Genomic DNA, 18,113 nt, shown 5'->3' with positions numbered 1-18,113 from the left:
CACCTTACTTTGTGGTATAGAAAGTGATTTAATTCTGCTGAAAACGGCTCTTGGCAAAGTATCAATTTTTCCAGACCCACCTGCATATGTCATGCATGGAAACACTATTTTGACTTATGCATGTTTCTATTCACAATAATCAATATATTCTATGATCTCTATTTATTGTACCAAACTTTCAGTTTTCCAATTTTCATCAATGAAGAAGTCAACTCTTGAATTGAAAAAGTTAGATGGTCTTTATTAAATGGATAATTAATGGATACTTCTCTGGTAGTAGAAAATAATTCTACATTTTGCAGCTGTTTTGTCATTTTGCTTGCAGCTGAAGTGCACAGTTCCTCATCCCCCTCTGTTGCTTAGGCCCTCAGTCTTTGCAGCTCTTGTCTTGCCTGTTGCACTGCACTTTCTGTGAGAACAGAGAAACCAGATTGTTAGACTGAGTTTATAGCATTGAATGGAGGTGGAAAACCGTCTCCCTAGATGGTATACTGTTAAGGAGGTGGTTAAAGCACAAACACATCTCAATATATTTCAACAATACAGTAATTGTAATGATAACGGGTTAAATGTCAATAATAAAAAGTTGGGGAACAGAAACCTGTGACTTACGGGTCCTTGCATGATTCCTCGCAGCCAATACTCCTCCAACAACCAAAGCGATGGCAATGCCAATGGCAAAGACTATGCCAACGATTTTGCCAACATTACTGTTTTTACCATCTGAAAGTATATAAGCAAGATGTTTAGATGGGAAATGGAGTGAGGTGCTGCACTGCAAGCATGTTTCCAAGATAAGACGTTTGCTAAATTTTGCTAGTTCATCTTTAGTGTGCTTGTTCTTGTGTTGTGTCAATATTTGTGTCTCTTTCATCCCATGGCTCTATTGTCACTGTGCTGTGGGCATTAAGAGGCAAATTCAGGTCAGTGAGTCAGTGAGGGCTGACACACTTCACTCCTCCATATCTGTTCACTATCTAACTTAATCAATGAAAGGAATTTAAAGTTCTATTATTGTGAAACTTTCAACGCAAATTATCCATCTTCACACTGGAGTTGCACATTTTCACACAATCCTCTTCTTGCTCTCTGAAAGAATGAACCATCAAGCACTTCATGGGACCGTAAAGAAACTGTAGCCTACTTATGTTTTCTACAGAACAACTGAAGATATTTACCAGGTCCTCTTGACTCATCTAGCCCCTTCGTGTTGTTGACTTCTGCTATGTTTACATCGACTGAAAATGACATAGACAAAAGTGTTCAAGTTGGTTTAATTCAGACACACAGGCTATCATTGAAGGATTTCACTCCAAAATACCTTATATCCATTCTGGGGAAAGAATGATACCTGATGTGCTCAGTTTTCAAAAATGCAGATGATTATATTTGAGTATTCTATTCCAAAACGCTACATGTGTATTTTGCCATCACCTGACATTCACCATTAGTCTTTAAAAGTGTTATCATTTTGTCAACCAAGGACTTCATTCACTTACTATTTTTAAAAACACTGGCACAAATTTATTGAATTTCATTCTATTAATAATTTTGATAAGGTGTCAGTTCATCAAATACTGGATATCTCATTTTGGAACAAAACTCTTAATTTTCGAACATGTCACTACTCATGTCATATTCAATATCTTTATTTTTATTTTTTCCATTTTCATACTTAGTATTTGTAGTGATGGTTGTTGTGATTAGTTGTATAGTTGTTGTAGAGGGAATGGTGTAGGGCTGCAACTAACGATTATTTCCATTGTCGATTAATCTGTCGATTATTTTCTCGATTAATCAATTAGTTCGGTCTATAAAATGTCAGAAAATGGTGCAAAATGTGGATCAGTGTTTCCCAAAGCCTAAGATGATGTCCTCAAATGTCTTGTTTTGTCCACAACCCAAAGATATTCAGTTTACTGTCATAGAGGAGTAAAGAAACCAGAAAATATTCACATTTAAGCTGGAATCAGAGAATTTTTACGTATTTTTCTTAAAAAATTACTCAAACCGATTATTCGATTAACAAAATAGTTGGCGATTAATTTAATAGTTGACAACTAATCGATCAATCGATGAATCGTTGCAGCTCTAGAATGGTGGTTGTACCTTGTGTGGTATTTGCTCTAGTTGTTATGTCAGCTGTAGTTATAGGAGGAAAAGTTGAAGGTAGGGCCGTGGTTGTTGATTCTGCAAACATAAGTCATAAACATGAGGTATATTTCGCATTAACACTATCAATCCAGGAAATCAACAATTGATATTTAAATATGGTGAAACCAGGGAGTGACTGTACTCACGGCTTATAACGCTTACAATCACACATCGTAGCTCCGAGTGATACTTATTTGGGCTGAGGACATAAATCAAGAGCTTGGTTATAAATTGTTATGAAATTACACAAAAACGAAGCAAATGATGTAACTTCCTTGATGGATAACATTGTAAGAGACTTAAGGTCATTTAGGAAACCATTTCGGAAATATACTCTTCAAGTAGTGTCTTAAATGCCTCATAGATCTAAACAACGCAAGTGCAAAACAATTACGTTGTACACTTTGTACTTGCATTGTGATATTACAGCCTTGTAAAAACATCATGCATTCTGGAGATTTTTATGAAGTACATCAACAGTGTTACTATAGTTAGAATACTTCTAATTAATAACGTGGAGTAACAAGAGACTGACTCGTTAACTGCCTGGACGACAAAGCAGATGGGATGGTCTTCTCCTTCTTCCTCCTCGGACGGTGTCCAAGACAGGATGAACTGTCCTGCTACGGATCCAGGCTGGCTTACTGTGTTCTGTGGCGCGCTGTACAGAATCTCCGAAACCCTTTAGCAAACAGAAGGAAGGGCATGCCAAATTAAAACAGCATTTCCCAAAACATTGTGGTGAATATTCCAGTGTTCACAAATTAAGCAATGTTGATTTCTGTGATGAGATGACACAATCTAAATTCTAGTGCAACAAGGGTGTCAATAAATTAGATAAGTCAATTGGCCTGTCTTCTTTTATTTTTTGTATTGTAAGTTCACTTTGACCATGCAAGTGATGCCACTACTCAGAGAAAATAAACACAAAAAACGAAACAAAGAATAATCAATCCGAAACAAAAAAAACAGCTTGCAAGAAAGACAAAAACAGGTAATTATTTTCAATTTGTCATGCCGTTAACTCACCCAAAACGCCCACCGATGAAACCCACCCACCCATCCACAAACCTGCCCTACCCCATGTGTCGTCAATCAGGTTGTCAATCAGTCAATCAGATAGACAGACAGGAAGACAACCTGATCAGACACACAGACCGGAAAACAGGACAGACAGGACGGGGACAGACAAAGTCAGACCTACAAATAGACAGAGAAACAAGAATGTAGCCTAATGTATAGCCTAGTTGTTTCCGGCTATAAAATTCTAAGTAGGGATTTAAGGAAGGGGAATTTGATGGAAAGAGGTAGAAATAAGTAATTAATGGTAATAATAATGAATGTACAACTACTGTATGTTCGAGATCAGTGTGTCAATCCGTGTGCGTGTATGTGGCTGTATGTACATGAGGCATTAATTCAATGGCAAATTGATGTGGTTGAACACAGACGTCCAGATTCTATTGAAGCTATGGATTAATTTTTTTTTTATATATTTTTTAGAGATCAGCCAGTCAGTGACGTCCACCTCTGATATCATGGAAGTTCCTCCCTGACCACAGCTACAGAAAAACAGTCCATAAACCCTTTGATTTACTTTGCACAGTTTGTCTTGGAAATTAGCCTAATTCTTCATTTACAGCCAGTAATTTGTCCCAAATATTTCACCCTGCTAACCCTAAAGGTGTTTAATTAGTGTGGGTTTGAATGGAAGGTCCTTCAGAGACTTGAACTCCTGCTTATCAGCAATATCGACTATTGGCATCTTACTATACAGAAATACTTTGTCTTTAAATGTATAATTATTCATATTATTCCTATATTATTTCTTCCCTAACCAGCACCTGAGAAGAGTACACAGGGCATCTATAGCCTATGGTATTTTAATATGAATGAATGTTTTTTGTCTGCTTGCTTTTTACTCACTGAGAGTTAGTTGCCTCTGCGTTGATAGTGATTTCCAGGGACTCATTGACAGGGGCGTAGAGGTGAGCTCTGTCGGCTGGGGTTGGAGGCAGGAACTTGGGCAGATAGTGTCCTTCTGTACAAGATGTCACTGCAGGGTCCACTGGAACAATGAAGAAAAATATTTTTTTTGTATAATCTTGCACAATTAGGATGTGTTCAGACAACGCTTTTTGCTTTTTGCACATGTTGCATGCAAGTCTGAGAAGCGATTTTATTTGGGGGAGGGGATTAGACTCATGTGAACAACCTAGGCTAATGTTACCATAGCATGTAGACACTGTTGCTACATCTCCATCTTCGTCCGATCTTCGTTCCAGACCAACCAATTAACATTCCGCCACCAGACCAGCCAATCAATGTTCAATTCCTCAATATACATGTACATTTGACTACTGAAAGCGACAAAAACTACTTGCTAGACTAATTTAATTTAATGTTCCTACAGAAATTAGTAGCTTCATTTTGAAGTACAAGATGTTGTCCTATTTCAAATCAAACTGGCCATTTTTTTAACAAGTTGAATTAGCTAGCTATCTTTTAATAAAATATATTCCATAATTCAACTAAATCTAACCTTCAGCAAGAGTGAGACAAGTGATAGCTAGCTAGCTTACATTAGCCACTTAGCCAGACTACCCATCGACATCAATGGAAATATCACCTATGTTTTGGATAATCTTACATGCACACACAAAAAAAGGTAATGTCAGGACATTTCTGTCAAAATTTACAGCCAAGTGTGCTATGGTCTCTGGTTGACATTTAGTAACATTACATTACCTTTGCTTGATAAATGATATAGGCTTGTCTAAAGTAATATGGATGTAATGAGTTTGTATTGTGTCAGTTTAGTGTATTACAAGTATCAGCTAACCTACCTCAGCAAATTGTAAGACACCACAGCAGTATATAGGATATTGTTCTATGCAACACTGTTTGTTCTCTTTCATGGAACTCACCATGAAGATGTCTCATTTTGGAATTTGATTGCTTGGTCTGGTGACAGAGAGAACGTGTCCGTCAGCAGACTCTGCAGCTGGACCCTTCTCATAGTTTGACTAGAGTTCCTTCTTAGCCATTCGAGTCTACCTTCGAGAAATGTTTATATAGCTAACTGCAATCTCCAAAAAATTTGCGAGAGATAGCCTACCCTTGACAACAAATTGGACTGGTAGTTTGCTGAGAGCGTCGTCAGTAGTTCTCCTTGTCTCCAAACCATTGGTTTGAGTGAGGGAGATAGCCTGGTTGGGAAAGTCCTCCAGTACTAACTGTACCGCATATGGACCTTCATTACTGCTGCTGGTGGTGTGAAATGACAAAGTACAAGGCTGCAAAAAGAAAAAAAAGAGATAAGTTCATACTCAAAGCTACATGATTTTTTCTGACCACTAAAGGGTGATAGAAACCTCAACACATTTTGTAAACACACACAGCAAAGCTACTGGGCGACGGCAGCCCTTAAAGACAAACATGCATAATCTGCATAAAGGCTAATGGCTAAAACATACCTACAGAGAAATATCTCCGGTTACCAGTCTCACTTTGCCAGATTTTTCTCCCACTGAAGGTCACATGTCCCACAATGACAAATGAAGAGGTAGGTAGTAAGTTTACTAGTTGAAAACGTTTACTCGCTGGGTTTATCGATTCACCTTTTCTCAGGTCGACTTTGACAACAAGCTTTAGTAAAGAGGTGAAAACAACAACACAGCTGGTCCGTGTGTGTGGCTGTTTGTTTATATCATCACATCTCACAGAAATCTCCACATAGCACACGGTAGTTTCAGGATTGGTTACAGGGTCTGAAATCGCTTATTGCAGGTTTAATATTACTGCATTTGTTTTATTTAAGAGTTAATTTTCTGAATTGCTACATATCCATTTTTAAATCCTACTACATCCTTTACATTCCAAGTTCTGTTAAAGTGAAATCTTCCAAAATCTGCTAATGTAACACACTGTGATAATTATGAAGGGTTTTATTCCAAAATTATTGTTAGGAAAATATACGGTATATATTTAAATTTTGCACTTAGTAGTTCAAAAACTTAGATGATTCCATTCTCAAAAATATTTTGTGGGCAAACTTCTATGAATAGCTAACAACTTTTGAAATCCCAATTACAACCCCAGTTGCTCTAAGAGCTTTACTTTAATAGCCACAATTATTTTGTCAGGGTAGGTGTCACTTTTTTTTTCAAAATTATGGACATTTTATTGTTTGAAACTTCAAATGCATAATACTTCCACAGATCAATGCATGTATACAGTATGTGCACACATTGTTGAATTTGCACAGCATCTTTCTTTGTATGGGAAGGACATAAAATTGTTTTTTGATTTGATTTGATTACTGTGGAATATGGATAACGGTTTTAATGGACAATGGCTACTCACTTGTGAGATGCTCAGAACAGACGGCGGTGTGCAAGGGCTACACTCGTCCTCTGCTGTATTTCCATATCTGCATTTAACCGTGTCTCCATCAGGGTCGAATGCCAACAAGTTGAAATCTCTCTGACAGTTTGAAGGAACTCTGAGAGAGAAAGAATAACAGACATCACAGGGGGAACGGCATGTATGCTACTCATTATAACATAGCTTCTGAGTCAGCATTTGATCATGTGGTTTTAACGATTATAATAGTGGCAATAAATTGCCCTTGTCAAAAATCTGGGTCCAATGTGAGCACTGGCTCAGGTATGAGGTCCCCTTAGGCAGAACCAGAGAGGGTAGTGTGTGATATGGATGAGCATCAGGATAGAGTGGCAGTGCAGTCAGAGACTTATAGAGAGAGAGAGAAATAGGAACTTATGGCTATAACTGGCGAAGGAGAAAGGAGAAATGGGGGAAACGTGAATGGAACAAGAGACGCTATTCAGTCAGAAATGCTTTTAAGGCTGAGTTTGTCAGAAAGCCTCCGGCTAGGAGTAGAAAACTCCTAGCCAAATAGGACCCAGTCTGTCAGAAAGGGCAGTGATGGTCCGGCTAGAAGTAGAAAACACGGTCTAACCAAATAGGACCCATTCTGTCAGAAAGGGCAATGAGGTTCCGGTGTAGGAGTAGGGAAAATGCCTATCCGAGATCATTCCCGGAGATTACACCATGCCATTTGCAGTTAAAAACTCCAGTATGTATGTGGTGCTGTAGGAAAATTCACTCTCTGAGGTTGCTTCATCAGAGATCAATCTGCCTCATATTGTGTGTGGCTGAAAGGGGGTTTAGGGAACATTAGCTACCTTTACTACTCTCCCTCTAAAGGTTTTACTAAGTTTTTATTTTATAATGCTTCATTCTTGATTCTGATTCTTGATTTTGATTCCATCCAATAAAGATTTGTATTTAATCTTATGTACTCATTTGAGTTATTTACCTTTTGGGTAGGTTTAGTAAACTCTAAGTCTTGTCGACAACCAGGTTCTTAAAGCTTACTCTAGTCTGGAGTGGGACAAGTGGTCCCCTAAATGTATCCTAATATATAATATATATATAATATATATTATATAATATATATTATATATAATATAATATATATTATAGGTTAAAGTATACTAATCTATTGAACACAGCACTAGCAACCACACCCACAGTGTTTCACAGAAAATAGCACTAAGGTGAAATTAGTATCTAGGCTGATTGCTGGTGAAAAGCTACGGGGTTAGAAGGATAGGCTTTAGGATGTAGGCAGTTAGAGGCCAGGTGAGTTTTCTCATAATCAGTCTATATTATTTAGAATAGTGTTAGGGTAATATATCCTGCAGGCTTTAGACTTTCCTGTTAGACAGAAGACTGATCTGAGGTTGTGTTGTCATCCCCAGGAAACAACCTCCAAACTAAAATCACTATGAACTTATCACCGTGTCTAAAAACATCCCAGCAGGGGAGCATTCAGGACCAATATTCTGTCTGTCAAAAGGCTTGGCTCATGTTTCCTGTGTGGCTAGACATGGAGGAACTGCCTTGGCATTCATGCCATTTGCAGTTAAAAACTCCAGTATGTATGTGGTGCTGCAGGAAAATTCAGCTCTTCATATCCCCCAACAACAAAAAAACTCCTGCCAAATGCGGCCGCAATTTTGTAATTTTGGCCAAGTACAGTTTCCATGTGAAACATGAATTAGCATTTAGCTGTGAGCAGTTTCCACTGGGGCTAGCCTGTGTAAAAACACATGCACTGATGGAACTGGAATCCACTAACCACCATCCACTCCAGCAAGAGACATCATGTTAACGTGTCCTCAGTAAACTCATGTTTACCAACATGGTCAGACAGTGATATTGCCTAATACTAAAGGAATAACAGATGTCAAAGCTCTACCAGTGGTGAGTCTAGCTTTCTCTGGGCGGAGTGTTCACTGCTATTTAGGAGACTTTTTGTATTTCACTGTTAAATTTTAATTTGTCATTTCCAGTGGGAAAAACATTACCATATGCACAATATGCACATTTGTTTACGGTAATTCTGTTAATGTCTCAAAATGTATGTGGTAATGATTTATTGATGTTAAAATACAGCATATAGCACCTCTTGAATTCAAACAATGTAAAATGCTGAACAACAACAAGAAAAAACAAGAGTAGCGACGAGGCTCACCGCAGAGCCGGCAGGATGGTGGTCTGAGGCGATCTGTTGGCTCGGTCGGTGTCGGACCGGATCCTCAGGTCCACCAGAGTCAAGGCTCTCCAGTTGCTGACGCCATTTTGGATGTTACCTATCCAGTCGCCACCATCCAACCTTAGGCGAAGTTCATGGGAGATGAGTTTGTTATTGTCTCGCACAGAACCTGTGTGTATGCATGTAACGTATGTACTTATGTATAATTATAATAAACTTTATTTGTATATGTATATAGGAGCGTAGTACAGGTAATTCACAAAATATAGGAAATACCAACATAAAGTGGGTTAATAAGTCATTTGTCCACCAGGAGCCACCAGAACAAGTATCTGAACTCTATTGGGGGGATGTAACACTCTAAGCATGATGGGATGTAAACTGATTCATTAACTTAGGGACCAAATGTATCTCATCTCTAAACATGGTGGCAGTAGCCCAATCCATTTGTGAATGACATTTGACAATATTATATAAGAAGACCAGATCAAAGTAGTATTTCAGTGCTGTTGGAGGAAAACCTCAAAAACCCCAGAATCCCATGCAAATCCCCAGAAACAATTTGGGGGATTTGCATGTTTTAACGTCAATTGAAGAATCACATGGTCCTCTAAGTTTTTACCACCCTTGGGCTAATGAAACCCTTTCACCGTTTCACATTTGGATGTATTCAAAAATGGTTGGCATTTTGGAGATACAAGATTTTCACCCGGCAGCACCATTTTACTGAGCTGATTTTTTTTTTTTGCAGTGTCACGGAGCACTAACCGCAGCTGAAACGGTGCGTTGGTGGAAACCTGCCGAATCATGACTCCCTCCACCTGGCACCACTCCCCACTGCTCTCCTTATCCACAGTGTCCAGCGCCAAACTCTCAGTCCCACAATCCCCGCTGACACAGTCCCATGTGTCGGCATCTGTGCATGAGCGAAAGCTAAGCTTATAGCGGAGGACCACCTGCAATATTACAATAATATATGAATACATTATAAATCATTCTTATTAATAACAAATTATGATACAAGGATGTTGATGTTAGCTTGGGAAAAGATATCACTTTGATGCAGTTAAAACAAAACAGATTGAATAGTATAAGGCTGATGGTGATATTTTTACTATCTTTATATAATTACAGTTTCATAATGAAAGATTTCAAGTATTAAGAACGATATTCTTCTAAACCTTCTGAAACAGCATTCAGACCATCATGGGACACAAAAACTCTCCACTGAAACCCAGACTGATGAAATTCTTTTAGTGTCTTTAGTGCAGCTCTTTAAAGCAGAGGGACCCGCCACACCTATTTAATGGTAGGGAAACTTTGGGATACATTACTGCCTTTAAATGAAGAATTCATTTACAAAAAAAACATTGAACAAAAAAAAAAAAGATGTACAAAGAAAATAAAGTGTCATTACAGGTTTTACACACTGTTTTTATGTAGCTGTGGTCAGGGAGGAACCGTCATCATAGGAGACGGAGAATGTTCCTCCACTGCTGTCCGCCCACTTATATCCACTAATATCTCATTAATATTCAAATAAGCCCCTCCCACTGATGCTTCCCGCCCTAACTCTCTGTCATTCCTCACAGCTGTATACAAATGTCTCGTTGCATGATTTTGAAGTTGCCACAGCTGGTAAATTGGTAAATCATCAATGGAATATCATATTGAAAAGAGTGTGTGTAAAAAGACAAACTTTATTTATATAGCACTTTTTTTTTATATAGCACATCATACATCAAAGTGCTTCACATGAAACAGAAAATGAATATTGTATGTAAAATGACACATTAAAATGAAAGAAAGAAAGATAAAATAGGTAATGACAATAATAAAAAAGAAGGATTTTAAACTAAGAGAATTAGTAACTTGTGATTTGTTTTTTGTTTTTTTTGTGACCCACTTAGTACATAGCTTTTGCTCTTTTATGGTCCTTTGTTGTTTTCAGTGTTGTAAGCTGTTTGTCTTTTGCTTTAGCTTCTAAGATTTTGTTGTCCTCCTGTCTTTCTATCTTACTTTCTATCTTGGCCAGGTTTCCCTTGAAAAAGAGACCTTTGATCTCAACGGGATTTTACCTGGTTAAATAATATATATATATATATATATATATATATTAATAAATAAATAATAATAAAATAAATAATAACTGTTATACATACAATTAAAAACTGGCATAGGAACAACCCTCTATGCCGATACAACAATCAATCACCCTCTTGGTACAAACAATCTTCCATGTTCCTGAAACGGTCATGTTTACAAGAAAAGCCCTGTGTTCAATTTGTCCTCAGATGACCAAGCCTTTCGGTATTTACTCTGTACCATGGCCACAAATGATTCTAGTCACTACGCCCAACTCTAAACCGAGGCCACAACCAGATGATTTAGTAAAAAGCCAAGAAGAAAAGGAATGTTATGGGCCTTCTTTGAACAGTGGCGGCAGTGGGAGTCCCGTCTCAGGGCATCTGGAAGTTTATTCCAGCAATTTGGAGCATAATAATTAAAAGCAGCTTCACCATTTTGTTTTTCGATTTTGTTTTCTTTTGTAATTTTGTTTTCACCCCAGGAAACAACCAACAGACCAGTCCCTGCTGACTGAAGAGTTCTGGGTGGCTCATATCCTAAAACCAGATCAGAGATGAATTTTGGAGCACAAATCATAAAGTCAATTCTATGGCACACTGGAAGCCAACGCAACGATATAAGAACTGGTGTAATGTAATGTATTCTGTTTTTGTAGTTTTAGGCAGAACTCTGCTTTCTGAATGAGCTGTCTCCGCCCCAGAGTGTTTTTTTAGGGAGATGGAAAAAAAGACCATTGCACCAGGCCAAGGACGGACTGGGAGCCAAATTTGGTTCTGGCGTTCTCTGCCTCGACCGGCCCATGCAGTCCAGTCCTACACAGAACGGCTTCAACAAATGGATGCACACACTTACAATATGTGTTAACAAATTGCACATGAGATACGATGGTGGCAATTGGAATAGTGCACTTGCCAGTAGCCTATCCAAAAAAATCCAAATCACACACACACACACACACTTTATTATGAACAAGAATAGGAGACTATAGCCACAACAACTTCACACAGCTTAGTGGACCCAAATGATTTCACCGATAGCCACAGCAATTTATTTCTTTTATTTCTTTGTTTTTATGTGTTGTCTATACATTTTCCATTTTAATAAGGCCTTTCCTTTGTGTTGCTTTTAATGGATCTTTGTTGTTGGTTTGTTTTACCTGTTTTTATGCACTTATTATTTACTCTGTAGCACTTTGCATTACAATTAAAATGTTATTATTATGGTACAGCACATGAGGGAGCCAGATAATTTCACAGAACATCTGTTCAATAATGGCAATAGCCTCAAAACTCGACAGCACACTGCAGGACTAAAGCCCAAACTGTCAGATACTGTATGTCTACATTATCAGGCAGCATCAGCAAGAATAGTAAAAATCTCGCACATCTGGTATGCTGCCAAATATCACTGTGTTCATCAAAAGAAAAATGGACAATGTTCGCAACCATCACACACCTGCAAATTGCAGGTGCAGCGGCCTCCACCAAGCAGAGATTCCCTGGGTCCATACGCATCTACTCATATAGGCCACGCCCATTTCCACCTGGAAAGTTTTTCCCGCAATTTTGAATTTTGTCCAAAACAGTTTTTTCGCTACTATTCCTACAAATTTTGTCCAATCTTCACCAAATTTGGCACACAGCATGTCTGAACTGTCCAAACAAACGTTATCGAGCCGTTTTTTGATATTCCGTACTGTTTTGATGTTATGGGCTTCCAAAGTTTGATGACATGTTGTGGGCGGGGCCTATGATTTAAAAATTGGTATAACTCATGAACGCATTATGCTATCCCATCCAAATTTGGTACAGTTGTGCAGGTATCATGTCTCAGCCGACCTGTAAAATTTCGTGTCATTTCGCCAATAGGGGGTGCTACAGCGACCTATTAAGTTTTAAATGATCATAACGCGGTGACCGTAAATGCTGGAAACACAATTCTTTTTTCCCTTGGATTCTCTTTGTTCCCTAGTAACCTAGCAACCACTACTGACACCCTAGCAACCACCTAGCAACACCCTAGCAACCACCTAGCAAAAGCCTAGCGATCACCTAGAAACACCGTAGAGACCACTGGCGAAACCATACCTGCGACTTAGCGGCACTCTAGCAAAGGCCAGTTCAAAGTGACTGTTGCGTGGACGGCAAGCACAATTAAATTTTCTTTAGAAAATTTAGCCTTTTCTAGTTAGTATTATTATGCATTCCAGTGTTAATAGTTAATGGTGTGTCCAGTGTGTGGAATCGGAAATTCAGGCAAGATCCATCTCGCCCGAGTTCGCCGACATAAACACAGCTGACGTCACAGCAATATTGAACTGAATTCCCTTTGCATTGATTTATACTTGATAAAACTTGATTTTACTTGATATGTCGTTTTTTTGTTATGAAAACGTGCTGTAACCACTTTGTGATGTTTCCTAGAGCAGGCGCACTGGAATGCATTTAGATCGGAAGTCAAGAATACCAAATCGATTTCCAATGTATTGACGCTCAAGTTCCATTTTGACCTCTACCATGGGCCAGTCCAACGTTGGGAGGGGCCGCCACGCTCTCATCCCACGCCTGTTTTAATATCCCACTGCTGTCAATCAAAGATATCCGCCCTCCCCCCTATGAAGTTGGACTAGCCCACAGGACCTGCTCATCTTAAAGAGGCGGTCACGCCCCACACAAAAACCAGTGATGAAAGTGTGTATCAGCTGTTCTAGACATAAGAACCCTTATTTTCACTATAATTTTCACTATAATTTTATAAAATATTTTACGATGATAAAAAGCTGATCCTAGAGGCTGTAAGGTGCACTGTTCGGCTTAATGACGTGATGATTTTGCAACAAACACACTGCAGTTCAATTTCTAAGACAGCCATTTGTTAGCAACTTACTTTATAGGCATATAAAAGCTTCAAAATCCACAAATAGGATGTTTAATGGTTAATTTTATGTCAAACCAAACATGAAATCTTTAAATGGAAGGTAAATTGTCCGTATAGGTTACCAATTCCAAAAAGAAAAAAAAATGTTAAAATAGATTCTGATGAACATACTGGAATCACATCTTTGTATTGCCTTCTTATCAATTGTTGTCATTATGGATGTAACACAAAATCTCTTCCCTGTGCACTACAGAAAATGTGAGTTTCTGAATTCCAGTATATGGACATGAAGTCCTGAGTTATTTGATTTATTTGGCAATATTATTTTGACAATAAGAAGCAGCCACTAGAGCTTTAACAGGAAAAAAAAAAAGAAGAAGAAGAGAGCCCATATAAAACCCATTTTAAGATCCTTGCACTGGTTTAATGTTCTTTTAATTATTTTTAAATTACAACCCTACCAAAATATGTTCCTGCTAGAGCCAGATCCACAGACTACAATCTTTTGGTTTTACCAAAAATTAGAGCAGACTCCAGAACAGCCTGCTTGCAGACCTGTGGGCTGTTACATAATTTACATAAACTAAAACATTCTTCAAAAACATACCATCATTTGTTTTCATTTTGTGCTACCAATCATTTGGTAAGTTTAGGTGTTGTTATTTATTCATACCTTTTTTTTTTTTTTTATCTCGGAGTGATACTCTGTAATTGCACCTACCGTGACAGCTCCATCTGCGGTGATGTTTTTGGGGTTGAAAGTCATCATGGTCCCGAAGAAATGACTCGCCTGGGAGCTGCACACCTGCAGCAGCAGCAGAGAAAGATACATAGTGAACACAGGAGTCTCACTACACACAGACAGATTTCTCCCAACACTTACACACACACTCTCTTAACAACAGACTCTCTCCCGCTTCGCATCTCTTTCCATCTGGCTCTCTCACACAGGACAGACACTTTTACACTGGAATCAAACAATGAACAAAAGCAGTGAGCCGCTACGATGAAATTGGACATGGGTGTGTCCCAAAACACTGGCACTCCTCCTCCTTTTCTTCCCCTCCCTCACCACCTCTCCTCTCCTACCTGGCAGTAAGTAACTAGGAGGAGGGGGCGAGGGGGAGGAATGCAGTGGAGGAGACGAGGGAGCGAGGGAGTGTGGCGGCCAGTAGGAATGGTTTATTTGCTAAAACAGACATCTGCTAGTGATGAAGTGGCCCTATCCTCACTAACGATAACCAATCAAAGTGTTGCACACCCAGCACAAAATATGAAAGTCCAAACATTGTGTTCATCTGATAATTTACATAGGCCATAGAGTCGGTTTATGTAGTCTTGACACACGTTCATGGATGAAGATTTTTCCCCAGCCTACATTGATCAATCAATTCCAACAAATTGACTCTGCAACATTGCTTTTGTGAGATGTTAGCAAATCCTACATATCACAATCCCTTATACCTATGGCCATAATAATCCCACAATTGGAAATAGGGCTGGACGATAATTCAATATTCTCTAACTGTTAACTTCTTGTAAAATAGCCTAAATAATGGTGAAGTTTAACCATTCATAATTTTGCTGTGGACCCTCTGGAAATCCCTCAAGGACCCCTGGGGGTCCCCGGACCCCACGTTGAGAACCATTGCTTTAGACTATAAGAACCTGAGACCTAACTAGCTACTTTGGACCTGTAAAATGTATTTTTGGAGCTGCTGCTGTTTGTTTTTTTGTTGAAGTTGTTGTTTGATGTTTTATTGTTACTGTGTATGTACTGTATATGTTTGTGCACCAGACCATTTTTTTTTTTCAGATTAATTTCCTAAATGGATAATAAAGTAGAACTTGACTTGACGGCACACATTTCTACTGTCTAAACTGATGATAACAAACACATTTTTATTTAAAAAATTAGGTAGCCTTGAAACATTTTAAGGAGTATTATTTGAAAATTTCGTTTTGCATCACACTACCTTTACTTTACCTTTTGGTTCAACATTTTTTTACTACATGTGATTTTGCATATGTGAACCATATATATTGTGATGTATATTGATATAAAAAAGAATCCTTCTGCTTATCATGATATCGATTTCAACCGTATCGCCCAGAATTGGAAAAGAGTGGTATATTTTTGAAGGAAAGTGATTTTTGGGATCTACATTATTGCTGTAACCTGTTGTTTTCTGTAGCCAGTCAATCGACAGTCTGTATCTTTGATGAGCTCCAGCAGAATTTCAGTTGATATCACTCATGACAGGTTGTGTCATTGCTTTAAAAATAGAGTCGGCACACCATGAACATTCAATTATAGAAAGAATGATTTATCTGCTTTCATGTAACCCTAAACCGTTGTAGCACAGCTCATAGATTGGTTATGTGGCTGACTTACTGCCTACTTGCAACTTTGGTATATACTTAGGGCCCTTATTATCCATGATATATGTGTTTGCATGTAGTGTAAGTAGCATTTAAATGTAACTTTTTACTGCCTCACTGGGTGTGGCTGCAACTGTGAAATTTACTTTCACTTTCACTTTCTTCAATCCGCAGTAATCACAAATCATGAGCCTGAGGAGGAGAAGGGGGGGGGGGGGGGGGGGGCGATGGTGTCGTTGTTTCTTTCTCATACACACACTGTTTCGATTGTTCTATTGTATTGACTTATCCAGACATGTCACCTCATGTCGTTCTCTTTCTCTGTTATCAAGGGGAGATGTGTGTGGATTTCCTCACTGTGGTGCATACACACTCTCACAGACACACAGATACACACCTCACTATGATGAGCAATACCAGCAATACCATTTGTTTGTTTTTTCAACACTGGCACACTATTAGTATTTAAAAATAGCTTAATTAAGGTGATGAGACACAACAATGATGCAACATTACTATTTTTCCTTTACAAAAATATAGATAGGTCACATTCATCATTTAAACCAAAACTAGTTCCACATGTTTACAGCTCCAGCATGTCTGTCTTTTAAGGAGTGTTTCCTTTAAATCATCCCCAAGTCTAGACAGTATGGCCTCCACCTTTTCAATCTCACGATAGCTAAATGCTGTGTTAGGATGATTGGCCTGCTGAAAAACCCGTAAGACAAGCTGGTACATGCTGACTGACGTTATGAAAAGATAATTGGTGTGTTGTTGTTCACTCACCAACGATTCCAAGATTTTAACCGGACATGACAGTTTAGAAATCGGGCGAAAGATATTATGATCACTCTTATCCTTACCTTTATGCAAAGTTAAAACAACAAACCGTTCTCCAGACTTTGGTAATTTTACATACAATAGATAACAATAGATAAATACAGTACACAATAGATAAATTGAAAATATGGGCAACATATTCTGCAGTCAAATGATTTTAAGAAAACAAGAAAGGAAAAATAAGAAAACTGATATGGTTTTGATTAGTTAAAAAAGTGCCAAAATGAATGAATGAGATAAAACTCTTCTTCTTAGCAGAGTTTATAACCTTCCAGAACTTTGCTGGGTTTACAAAAGGACTTTCAATCATTTTTAAGGAATATTCACATTAGCTCACATTTGTTTCTGTAAGTGAGCCAATGAGTGGGGAGCTTTGAATGTCAAGGGGGTGCCCATGCTTTTCTCCTAGAAAAAAAACATAACTTAATTCTTGAGAGAACCAGGGTTTAAATCTATTCTTTACTCTGTTGTTTTTTAAATGGAGCCTGTGTATTCATCAAAGGATTAAAGGTGTTGATAAAAAAAAACAATCTAGTGCCAGTTCAGGATGTTTTAAGCATGAGGCAGTACCAGCACTTCTACATTTTACTCTTTGGCCTACCATGACTTTTTCTTGCGCACCGGCAATTTCTCAAACGCTGCCGGTACTCTTTTCTACCCTCTCCCAATCAGGACCTCTGGGCGATCATGGCCCTAAATAAACTACATTACCCAGGGGGCACTGCGTGACGGAAACCGAATCACCTGTTCCGCTCTTGCCTGCCTGCTTTTCCCTCTCGGCGGCTAGTAGAGGCAAGGCAGCTTTATTTGTGAAGCACATTTCATACACTGAGGCAATTCAAAGTGCTTTACAGAGTAATAAAAATACAGTAAAATAATGACAATTAAAAAGTGCAAAAGTACAGACAAGAGATACAAAAGATAAAAGACTTAAAAAGTAAACTAGTACAGTTCAGAGCATCAGTAACATCTCAAGAATGAGGGAAGCGAGCCACAACTAAAAGTTAAACATTTATTGAAACAAATGTTTCTTGTTGTATTGGATGGGTTCCGAATTGAAGAGTAGATCCTAACGATTCTTAATGGGCCTTAAAGTGATGGTCTACCAGTGTGTCCATTTGCCAGTTAGTACGCCAACACAAACGTGCCAGAGTTTTAAATGCAGTTTGGCGCAGGGTCCTCCCTCTAA

General features: G+C 38.5%; 1 protein-coding gene across 1 annotated transcript; it reads right to left on the bottom strand.

Annotated features, from left to right (window-relative positions):
- Positions 1–241: 241 nt before the first annotated feature.
- On the bottom strand, positions 242–14,660 carry LOC139666427 (uncharacterized). Its single transcript, XM_071545633.1, has 12 exons — positions 14,424–14,660; positions 9,506–9,693; positions 8,717–8,857; positions 6,520–6,658; positions 5,273–5,450; positions 4,081–4,222; positions 2,690–2,836; positions 2,301–2,353; positions 2,110–2,190; positions 1,179–1,238; positions 613–723; positions 242–409 (listed from the first exon to the last, which is right to left on the bottom strand). Exons 1-12 carry the CDS (start codon positions 14,532–14,534, stop codon positions 360–362), a joined length of 1,401 nt encoding a protein of 466 aa, XP_071401734.1. The 5' UTR covers positions 14,535–14,660; the 3' UTR covers positions 242–359.
- Positions 14,661–18,113: the final 3,453 nt, after the last annotated feature.

Source organism: Centroberyx affinis, unplaced genomic scaffold, assembly GCF_046629955.1.
Source record: "Centroberyx affinis isolate AG114_WGS23_722 - 3 ecotype Tasmania unplaced genomic scaffold, CSIRO-AGI_Caff_v1 ptg004997l_1, whole genome shotgun sequence".
NCBI classification, from domain to species: Eukaryota; Metazoa; Chordata; class Actinopteri; order Beryciformes; family Berycidae; genus Centroberyx; species Centroberyx affinis.
Note: the sequence above shows the minus strand (reverse complement) of the source record. Positions and strands in the feature narration are given on the sequence as shown.